The sequence below is a fragment of the Dictyostelium discoideum genome (assembly GCF_000004695.1).
Source record: "Dictyostelium discoideum AX4 chromosome 2 chromosome, whole genome shotgun sequence".
Taxonomy (NCBI): domain Eukaryota; phylum Evosea; class Eumycetozoa; order Dictyosteliales; family Dictyosteliaceae; genus Dictyostelium; species Dictyostelium discoideum.
In genome coordinates this window covers 1,014,158-1,025,530 of record NC_007088.5, presented here as the reverse complement: position 1 = coordinate 1,025,530, position 11,373 = coordinate 1,014,158, and the positions used below count along the sequence as shown (strand labels likewise).

At 21.1% G+C, this 11,373-nt stretch overlaps 7 protein-coding genes across 7 annotated transcripts; 5 read left to right on the top strand and 2 right to left on the bottom strand.

The window, feature by feature from the left end:
• Positions 1-73: 73 nt before the first annotated feature.
• Positions 74-799, top strand: mrrA (transmembrane protein; the record flags this gene model as incomplete). Its single annotated transcript, XM_640322.1, has 1 exon — positions 74-799. One exon carries the CDS (start codon positions 74-76, stop codon positions 797-799), a length of 726 nt encoding a protein of 241 aa, XP_645414.1.
• Positions 800-1,088: 289 nt separating this feature from the next.
• On the top strand, positions 1,089-1,285 carry DDB_G0271940 (hypothetical protein; the record flags this gene model as incomplete). The annotated part of the gene is made up of 2 exons (XM_640323.1): positions 1,089-1,186; positions 1,237-1,285. The coding sequence occupies 2 exons, from the start codon at positions 1,089-1,091 to the stop codon at positions 1,283-1,285; spliced, it is 147 nt and encodes a 48-aa protein (XP_645415.1).
• A 349-nt stretch (positions 1,286-1,634) lies between these two features.
• DDB_G0271956 (RING zinc finger-containing protein) lies at positions 1,635-4,621 on the top strand (the record flags this gene model as incomplete). The annotated part of the gene is made up of 4 exons (XM_640324.1): positions 1,635-2,781; positions 2,930-3,891; positions 3,978-4,466; positions 4,592-4,621. 4 exons carry the CDS (start codon positions 1,635-1,637, stop codon positions 4,619-4,621), a joined length of 2,628 nt encoding a protein of 875 aa, XP_645416.1.
• Positions 4,622-5,059: 438 nt separating this feature from the next.
• Positions 5,060-6,150, top strand: arl5 (ARF-like protein; the record flags this gene model as incomplete). The annotated part of the gene is made up of 3 exons (XM_640325.1): positions 5,060-5,178; positions 5,463-5,820; positions 6,076-6,150. 3 exons carry the CDS (start codon positions 5,060-5,062, stop codon positions 6,148-6,150), a joined length of 552 nt encoding a protein of 183 aa, XP_645417.1.
• A 238-nt stretch (positions 6,151-6,388) lies between these two features.
• Positions 6,389-7,338, bottom strand: DDB_G0271910 (hypothetical protein; the record flags this gene model as incomplete). The annotated part of the gene is made up of 4 exons (XM_640326.1): positions 6,389-6,470; positions 6,586-6,790; positions 6,952-7,202; positions 7,328-7,338. The coding sequence occupies 4 exons, from the start codon at positions 7,336-7,338 to the stop codon at positions 6,389-6,391; spliced, it is 549 nt and encodes a 182-aa protein (XP_645418.1).
• A 221-nt stretch (positions 7,339-7,559) lies between these two features.
• Positions 7,560-9,189, top strand: DDB_G0271944 (hypothetical protein; the record flags this gene model as incomplete). The annotated part of the gene is made up of 2 exons (XM_640327.1): positions 7,560-8,253; positions 8,366-9,189. The coding sequence occupies 2 exons, from the start codon at positions 7,560-7,562 to the stop codon at positions 9,187-9,189; spliced, it is 1,518 nt and encodes a 505-aa protein (XP_645419.1).
• Positions 9,190-9,600: 411 nt separating this feature from the next.
• Positions 9,601-10,704, bottom strand: rtoA (hypothetical protein; the record flags this gene model as incomplete). Its single annotated transcript, XM_640328.1, has 1 exon — positions 9,601-10,704. One exon carries the CDS (start codon positions 10,702-10,704, stop codon positions 9,601-9,603), a length of 1,104 nt encoding a protein of 367 aa, XP_645420.1.
• Between the last annotated feature and the right edge of the window lie 669 nt (positions 10,705-11,373).

Here is an 11,373-nt window from a genome sequence, read left to right as displayed (position 1 = left end):
ATTAAAAATTTATTATTATTATTATTATAATTATTATTTAAATAAATAAATAATTTAAAAAAAAAAAAAAAAAATGAAAAATTTATTAATATATTTATTAATTATTTTAATAATTAATTATGTAAATGGTCTTAGTATTGAACATGATTTAATTTTAAAGCAACAACAACAAGAACAAAGTCGTCATCAACATTGTAAAATTGGTAAATATGATTTTAGTGGATTTAAAAAGGAAAAAGGTTCTTATGAATTCAAATCAAAGAAATTGAATGAATTGGGTGAAGAAATTGATGTTGAATATTATTTCAATATTTGCTCTGGCTCTTCAAAATGTGATAATTCTTTAATTTCAGTTTGCTCAAGAGATAATCAATTCAATGATATCGTTTATGGTGAAACTTCAAATTTAACATTAGCAATCGGATCATTAAAGGAAAATACAGTTGAAGGTGGTATTCTAACTTACTATGCACCATCCAATAAATGTGGTGCTAGTGGTGGCATTATGAAAACTACAATTTCAATGTATTGTGCTAAAGGTCAACCAAATACCGTTATCTCTGTTGTAAATAGATCTCCAAATAATTGTAACTTGGAAATTGCAATTATGGGTGACTCTGCTTGTGAATCTAAAGTTGATGTTGTTAAAATCTATTTATTCCTTGTATCTGCTTTATTAGTTTTATTAATTATTACATTAATAACTTGTACAATTCTTTATTTCATTGACAAGAAAAAGAAATTATCAATGGGTTATTCCAAATTATCTTTAAACACAACCCCAGGAAATGATTCATAAAATAAAAAAAAAAAAAAATTAATTTTGAAATTTGGAAAATATCTCAAAAAAAAAAAAAAAAAATTAAAAAAAACAAACAAATAAAAATAGAAAATAACAAAAAATAAAAATAAAAATAAATAAATAATCATTTCATATTAATATTTTTTTTTATTTTTAAAAAACAAATTTTATTTTTATTTTATTTTTTATTTTATTTTATTTTTTTAAAATTTTCACACAAAAAAAAAAATTAATTAAAATGGAAATAATCTAAAAATACAACACATTAAAAAAAAAAAAAAAAAAAATGAAAATGAAAATGGTAAAAAATAAAAAAAAAAAAAAAAAAGTTACTTTTTGTGTCCAAACAAACATATGTTGTGATATAAAAAACTCACAAAAACTGTTTTTTTTTAATTTTTTAATTTTTTAATTTTTTTTTTTTTTTTTTTTAGTGTATATTTAGTGTGTTTGCTACCTGAGTTTTATATATTATTTTTTTAATTAATTTTTAATTTTTTTAAATTTTTTTTTTTTTTTTTTTTTTTTTTTTTTTTAATTTCGCAAAAAGGTTAAACAACTTAAATTCTGATTTTATGTATATATATATATTTTGTATATAAATTAATTTTTTATATTCATTATTTATTTATCTCTATATACACACTATATAAAAAAAAAAAAAAACCAAATCCACAAATACAACTACTAAATTTATAAATTTTCAAGAAATAACAAATAAAATAAAATAAAATAAAATAAATAAAACAAAATAATTAAAATAAACAAATAATTTTAAATAATAATATCAATAAATAAAATAAAAAAAAATTAAAAAAAAAAAATTTCAAAGATGGATGAAATGAAATACAACGAGAATGAGCCAATAGTTGTTAATCATTTTGATAACCCATTCTTTGATATGAATGGAAATAATAATAATAATAATAATAATAATAATAATAATAATGAAGATAATATCAATAATTATAGTAATAATAAAACCACTACAACTACAACTACAACAACTGCTTCAACGACTAATGTTATCATTAGTACTAATACTTCTATTGATTCAAATATAAACAATGGTATTGATGAAAATAATAATAATAATAATAATAATAATAATAATAATAATAATAATAATAATAATAATAATAATAATAATAATAATAATAATAATAATAATAATAATAATAATAGCAATAATAATAGCAATAATAGTAGCAATAATAGTAGTAATAATAGTAATGAAGATTATATAATAAACAATCATAAAAAATTAGTCAATGACCATCTATTAAAAACTCAAAAACAAAAATTAAAATCACCATTCGATGATACAAGATTATTACAACAAATGATGATGTTACAATTCTTACAAGAAAAAGATATGAAAAAAGTAAATAGTAATAAGAATGGTAGTGATAGTGATGACGATGATGATGATGGTTATGATTATGGTGGTGATAGTGAAGCATACATTGAAATGATTTATAATAGGAGAGGTAAAAGAAATAGAAATAGAAACAACAATAACAACAACAATAATAATAATATTAATAATATAAAAATTAATATTATTAAAAATAATATTAAAAATAATAATAACAATAATAATAATAGTAATATTATTAATAATAATAATAATATTATTAATAGTAATAGTAGTAATAATAATAATGGTGATGAAGATGAAGATGATGAAATTGAAAGATTTCTTACACCAGATGAAATCTATAAATATTGTTTTAGAAAAGAAAGTAATATTTCAAATGAAGATAATAGTAATAGTAATAGTAATAGTGATGTTAGAAAGAGAGCATTAGAGAATTATTCAGAAATTGATAATAAGATTGAAGACATTAAACAAACCTTTTCATTCTTTTCAGATATTGTTAACTCACTACTAAATGCATTCGACGATGGTGATATATGGAGAAACGATGCTGACAATGAAGAGTTTTTAAATAATAATTATTCAATTTTCTTACAACGTAAAGATGAATTAATAGAATTATCTAAACAGGTACCTTTTATTAACATATAATATTCATTCATTCATTCATTCATTTATTGATTCATTCACTAATTTTTCATTTAAAATTTAGATTGGATCATTATATGGTCTAAATATTTTATTAGAAGAATCAATTGATATTGAAAAAAGATATGAATCATTAGAGAAACAATTAAAATATTATAAATTAAAAAATGATAGGTTTGATAAGGAAAGAATTTCAAAACTACAAAAAGATTATGGTAATATTGCAAGTGGTAGCGGTAAATCAAGTGTAAATCCATCAACAACTATTACTACAACAAGTAATGGTAGCAATAATAATAATAACAACAATAATAATAATAATGCTGATAACAATAACAATAATAATAATAATAACAATAATAATAATAATAATAATAAATCTATCAATTCAAAGTTTAAAAAAGTTTATAAAATTTTTAAAAATAAATTTGATGGTAATGTAGATAATGTAAATAATAATAATAATAATGGTAAAAGTAGTAATAGTAAGGGAAAAGAAAGTATGAATCAAATTGAAGAAGATGATGAAGAGGATGAAGATGAAGATGAATCAAAATATCAACAAGATTTTATAATTAAACATGTAAATAATAATAAGCAAATAAAAAATGATCATGAATGTAATGATATAATTCCAATAAATAATAATAATAATGATAATGATGGTTCAAATAATCAAATTGATACAACAAAGACAACAACAACGACGACAACAACGACGACAACAACGACGACAACAACAACAAATACAACACTACCAACAATTACATGTCCAATTTGCTTTTTAGATGATATTGATGATTATTTTGAAATTTCACAATGTGGACATACCTATTGTACAGAATGTTTAACTCAATATTTAAAAACCAATATTTTAGAGAGAAAAACACATATAGCATGTCCAGAATTAAAATGTACAAGTTGGTTACAATATGGTCAAATTAAATATTTGGTTGATGAACAAACTTTTACAAAATATGAAGAATTTACATTTAGTACTTTCTTAATGAAATCTCCAAATTATAAATGGTGTCCAAATAATAATTGTGGTAATGCAGTTGTAAGTAAATTTAATAAAAAAAAAAATATCAATAAATCAATAAATAAATAAATAATTTATTAATTTTCATTTTTATATATATATAGTATGGTGAAATTGATAATCCAAGAACAAGATGTTCAAATAAAAGTTGTAATTTTGATTTTTGTTTTAATTGTGAAGTTGAATGGCATCAATCAACTTGTGAACAATATCAAATTTGGAAATTAGAGAATACAATGGTAGATAGTGCATTCAATCAATGGACAAAGACAACAGATTTAAAACCTTGTCCAAAATGTAAAAGTAATATTGAGAGAATAGCTGGTTGTGCTCATGTTACTTGTCATTGTGGTTATCAATTTTGTTGGTTATGTGGTGGTAAATATTCAAATAATCATTTCAATGCTTTAAATCCATTAGGTTGTCCAGGTATGGCTACAAAGAAAATTAGTAATAGTAGAAGAATTGCTTATAAAAGTATGGTTGGTGTTGGTGTCATCTTTGGTGGTATCGTTATAATTGGAATTGGTGTACCAACTGTAATTGTAGGTTTAATACCATATGGTGGTTATCGTTTGGCAAAACAACTTTCGGTATGTATATTTCTAAATTTAGAAAAAAAAAAAAAAAAAAAAAAAAAAAAATTATTTAAACATTTGATTAATCTTAATATTTTTTTTTTTTTTTTTTTTTTTTTCAAACTATCCAATTTTTTTAGAAAAATAAACGTAAAAATAAAAAATTATAGCGCATATAAATTTATATCAAATAACTTTAAAAAAAAAAAATAATAATAAAAAATAATATTTACATATATTTATTTATAGAACAAAACCTTTTTTTTTTTTATTTTTTTTTTTTATTTTAATTTTTTTTATTTTTTTTTTTTTTTTGGTTTTTTAATTGGTTTTAAAAAAATAAAAAATAAATACAATTTTCTTTTTTTTTTTTTTATTTCAAAAAAAAAAAAAAAAACTATTTTTAACAGTTATTCAGAACAAAAAAAATAAATAATAATAATATTAAAAAACAATTTAAAAATAAAAATAATATTGTTTTTTTTTCTTTTTTTTAACATTTATTTTTTTAAACTACACCACACAAACATATCAAAAATTAAATAAACAACAACAACAACAATAAAAATATATATAAAAATTAAAAGAACATAAAATATTTAATAGAAATGGGATCATCACTGTCAATTTTTGCGAGCATTTGGAATAGATTTTTTAATAATGCTGAATATAAAGTTATTATTGTTGGTTTAAATGCAGCAGGTAAAACTACAACATTATATAAATTGTAAATACCAAAAAAAAAGCATACAAAACATAATAATTCCATTATCATCATCATCATCATTATCAATCAGCTTTAGATGATGATAATAATAATAATAATAATAATAATAATAATAATAATAATAATAATAATAATAATAATAATAATAATAATAATAATAATAATAATTAGTTTAATATATTAATATAAATTGTGTCTAAATTTATGAACATCAACTCTTCAATTGGTTAATTAACAATAAAAATAATAATAAATAAAAATAATAAATAAAACTATGTATATAGATTATTAGATGAAGTTGTATCAACAACACCAACAGTTGGTAGTAATTTAGAAGAGTTTGTATATAGGAATATTAGGTTATTAATGTGGGATTTAGGTGGGCAAGATCTTCTTAGATCAACATGGAATCAATATTATATTAATACACAAGCTGTAATATTAGTAATTGACAGTACCGATCGTGCAAGAGTAAATCTAATTAAAGAAGAGTTATTCAAAATGTTGGCTCATGAAAATTTAAAGAAATCAATCATTTTAATCTATGCAAATAAACAAGACTTAAAGGATGCAATGTCTCCAACTGAATTATCCACTTTACTTTCACTTCATTCAATTAAAGATCATGATTATCATATTCAAGTATGTTTATATAATTATTATTATAAATAGTTGTTTTTATTATTATTATTATTATTATTATTATTATTATTATTATTATTATTATTATTATTATTATTATTATTATTATTATTATTATTATTATTATTATTATTATTATTATTATTATGGATGTAGTTTTTAATAATATCACATTATTATTATTTTGTTTATTATTATTTCCATATATATTACTCCTTTTATTTTATTATACCAACCAAATTAATTTAATTTTAGGCATGTTGTGCTTTAACAGGACAAGGTCTCGAATCAGGTTTGGATTGGTTAGTTTCACACATAAACAAATCTTAAGATTTTATTTTGCGCTTCTTATATATACGTGTATTCAATTAATTATTTAAGAAATTTTATTTTTACAAAAACAAAAAATAAAAAAAGAAATAAAAAAACAAAAAAAAAAAACAAAGAAAATCTGTTAAATTATGGTGATAAAATAAAATAAAATTTAAAAAAAAACTCAATGAAATAATTTGGTTATCCCTCTTTTTTTTTTTTTTTTCTTTTCTAATATTTATATTTTTATTAAAGTTTATTCAAGGTTTGGTGACATATATAAACTATCACCTAAATAATGAATATTATTGATACCAATGTCATTATTGATTGTACGACTATATAATAATAATGAAAGAAAGAAAGAGAGAGAGGTATTGTTAATAGTTTATTCTTTAATAATAGTAATACTAATAATAATAATAATAACAATATAATAAAAAATACACATACATATCATTTGTTGACATTTTCATTACACCAATTGCAGAAGCATGATCTTTACCTTCAGCCATAACAGCAACAATAGCATCAACTGGTAAATCAACTTCCATCTTTGCACCTGGTGATGTTAAACCTCTACACATAATATTTGCGCCTTGTAATACGAATTTAATTGCACCTTTATCAACTTGAACATGTGGTAAAATATTTGGATCTAATAATAATAATAATAATAATAATTACAGCAACAACAATAATAATAATAGTAAGTAAAATGACAAATCCTTTCCTCCTCCTCCTCCTCCTCCTCTTCCTCTTCCTTATTCTACTATAGTAGAATAATTACTATAATAATAATAAAATAATAAAACTTACATTTATGTAAGAATCTTAAAGTTGGATAATATGGTCCTTCTCTTTCATTAAAAAATAAAACTTCATTGTTAATTAAAACTAAATTTATATGATTTTGACATTTAACTTGAACAATTGGAACTTTTTTTGGGAATACATCCTCTTCTATATCTTTTAATTTTGGATATTGTGCTAAAATTGAATTCTTTATATTTCTTTGTAATGATGATTTAATTTGATTATTTGTATTGGATGAACCTTTTAATGATAATCTAAATATTAAAATTTAATAATAATTATAATAAGAATAATAATAAATTAATATAATTAATTTAATATTAATAATTGTGTATAAATAAATAATAAATGTTGATATTTCATTGTAAATAAATATTACTTCTTAAACATTTTATAGGTATATTATTTATTAATATGTTGTTGTGTGTGTATGTGTATTTGAAATAAATAAATAAATGAAAATCAAAAAATTTGTGCATCTTTTTTTTTATTTTTAATTTTTTTTTTTTTTTTTGTGAAATTTTCATTTTTTTTTTTTTTTATTTTTTTATTATTTTTTTTGTTTATCGTTTTTTGGATATTAAAAAATCAAAAACAGAAATAAATAAATCATGATTTCTTTAAATAATTGTAGAAATTTAATAAGAGGATTTAATAATAGTAATAATTGTAATAATTTATGTAAAATACTAAATAATAAAATTAAAAAATCACAACCATCATTTTCACAAGTTGGCAATTTAAGATTTTATTCAAAAAATGAAAAACCAATTAACCCCACCAAAAATAAAAATGTTGAATCAAATGATGATATTTCAAAATTTGATTTTAAAAAAACAGAGGAATTGGTTAAAAGTTCTAATAATAAAAATCAACAACAAAATGAACAACAACAGCAACAACAACAACAAAATCAATATCAATATAATGGAAATCAAGATTATAAAGATGATAAACCATTAAAATCATCATTTAAAGATAAACTATTTAGAAATGGTGCAAGTTTTATTGTTTGGGGTTTCTTTTCATTTGGTATTGCAGTTTATTTAGCATCACATGATGATACTGAATTCATTATTAAAAATATTGATTCAACAATGAAAAAATTGAAAACTTTAACAGATTATGAATTATTAAAATCAAAATTAGCTGAACTCTCTGAATTAAGTTCAAAAAATACAACACTTAAAAAATTATTATCAAATCCAGAATATATTACTCAATTATTAGATATTATTTTAGAATATTCAGATTTAGAAATTAATAATAAATCCGCTAAAATTATTGAAAATGCTTCAGAATTTAGTAAGTTTATTAATTTATTAATTAAATAATTAATTAATAAATTAATTAATTAATTGTTTAAAAAATATTAATTATTTTTATTTTTTTTTTTTAAAAATTATAAACACAATAGTAAATGATTATTCAATAATTCCAAAATTATTAGAAGTTGCAGAATTAAAATATATACCATCATATGTAAAGAAAACATTGGGATCTGCAATTTCAAAGATTGCATTAAAAGGTGATGATGAAGCAAGATTAAAATTAGCAAGTAATGGTGCAATCGAATTTTTAGATTCAATGATGTCAATTAAAGATTTTAAATGTCAATTATTCAAGAGTGCTTTATTAGCAATTTCCTCAACCCTTGAGAATATTCCAACCACAATTACATCACAAAATGAAAAAAGAAAAGAATTGGTAACTAAATATGCTGCTGAAGAGAGATTGGTAAAAGGAAACGTATTGGAATTGAAGAAGCGTGAGTTAATTCAATCTGGTTATCACCTTTATTTACATACTAGTGCTGGTGGTTTTGTTTGGGGTTGCATAGAATCAATTAGAAATAAATTACCATTAAGAGCTATCCTATTGAATGGTTGTAAAAATTCGATTATCACCGCTGCTTTACCAATCATTTTCGTTGGTTTAATGACAACTTATACAAATGAGACCATAAAGAAATTAGATACAACTAAAGAGAAATTCGAATTTTATTTTGCTGGCTTCTATTCTTTATTCCCTTGGTACTATATTTTACCAATAGTCGAAAAATTCTCTCCCTATTGGATTGGTGGTCATGTTTTAGGTTTTATGTCTTTCTTTTCCTATTTAGCTTATTCAGAATATGATATCTTCAAATCTGATACAATTTTAATTGAAAAAGATCGTTTAGCATTACCACGTGAAGTTTTAATTGAAAATTTAAAAAAGAATGAAAATAAATCTAAATAAATAAATAAAATAATAAATAAAAAAATTAATATACATTCCTCAATATTGTTTGTTTTTATTTATCTATTTTTAATTATTTTAATTTTTTAAAATTTATTTAAAACAAATAAATAAAAGTAGGTTTCAAATTATTCAAATTGTCAAATTTTTAAAAATTTTTTTTTTTTTTTTTTTAAAATAGAAAAATTGATTTATTTAAAAATTATTATAGAATATATAAATAAATAGATATTGGTTAAAAAGTATATACATTATTGCTACTATTATTATTTAAAAATTATTATATATTTAAATTAATTATAGTTTGCTTTTTTTTTTTTTTTTTTTTTTTTTTTTCAAAATAAATAATAAAAAAAACAAAATTTTACATGATTACTATATATAGCAACAGGTACTTTTTGAACAATTGATTTAATGGTGACGTGGACCTCTTGTAAAGATTGGTTTTTCAGTAATATCTAAACGAGAATTACGGATTGAACATTCAGTGTTACCAATTTTACATTTGATGTTTGAACCAGTGCATCTAATATAGCCATTTACAGAGCACTCAATTGAACCATGACGTTGTTTGGTAGCACATTTGTAGTTATTATCGGAAATACATCTAGTTTCACCTTTACCAGTACATTCAATTTCATCATCATCTACAGTATTGATTGAAAGAGTGTCATGGAATGAAATACAGGTTGTTTTACCATCAGATGAGGATCCACTATCAGATGATGATTCAGATCCAGAGTTTGATGATCCAGATGATTCAGATCCAGAATTTGACGAGCCTGATGATGATTCAGATCCAGAGTTGGATGAGCCTGATGATGATTCAGATCCAGAATTTGAAGAACCAGATGATGATTCAGATCCAGAGTTTGATGAACCAGATGATGATTCAGATCCAGAGTTTGATGAACCAGATGATGACTCAGATCCAGAGTTTGATGAGCCTGACGATGATTCGGATCCAGAGTTTGATGAGCCTGATGATGATTCAGATCCTGAATTTGATGAACCAGTTGAACCTTCGGATCCAGAGTTTGATGAGCCTGATGATTCAGAGCCAGAATTTGATGAACCAGTTGAGCCTTGAGAACCAGAATTGGATGAATCAGTTGAGCTTTGAGAACCAGAATTTGATGAATCAGTTGAACTTTGAGAACCAGAATTTGATGAACCAGTTGAACCTTGAGAGCCAGAATTTGATGAATCAGTTGAGCTTTGAGAACCAGAATTTGATGAACCAGATGCTTCAGAGCCAGAATTTGAAGTTGATTGAGAACCGGAATTTGATGAACCAGATGCTTCAGAGCCAGAATTTGAAGTTGATTGAGAACCTGAATTTGAAGAGCTTGAAACTGAACCTTCTGAACTTGCAGTGGAATTTGATCCAGAAGAAGAAATATCTGAAGAATCAACTTCACTTGAAAGAGATTGGCTAGATGAGCCAATTGAACCTTGTGCGTTAATTATTGTAATGAGAATAAGTAAAAATGCAATAAAAGCAATTAATTTCATTTTTTTTTTTTTTTTTTTTTTTAATTAATTAATTAAAATATAATATTTTTTAAAATTTAAATATGAAGCAATAAATATAAAATAAAATAAATATAAAATAAATATATAATAAATATATAATAAATATATAATAAATATATAATAATTATTTGATGGAATGATTAAAAAAAAAAAAATTATCCCTTTTTATAGAGTAAATAAAAAACAAAATAAAAACATAAAAAAAAAGATATTAATAATAATATTAAATTATGATAATCGTACCCTTGTTGGGGTTACATTTTATTTTATTTTATTTTATTAAAAAAGGATGTAAAATAAAATAATATAAAATAAAAATTAAAAATTAAAAATTAAAATAAATAATTACCGTTTTTTTTTTTTTATTGTAAAATTAAAATAATAATAAAAAAAAAAAGATAATAAAAATAATAACAACAATAATAAACGACACATTTTTATCATAACAAAAGAAATATTAGTAAATGTCAATAATTTCATTTTTGCACATTTCTATATAAATCCAAACCATAACAGATTTTTTCTTTTTCTTTTCTTTTTTTTTTATGTGAATGAAATCCAGGTTTAAACAAGAATTGATTGGGTGTGAAAATGTGGTAATTCAGATAAAGAATAATTAATTTGAAAAAAAAAAAAAAATTTTAAAAA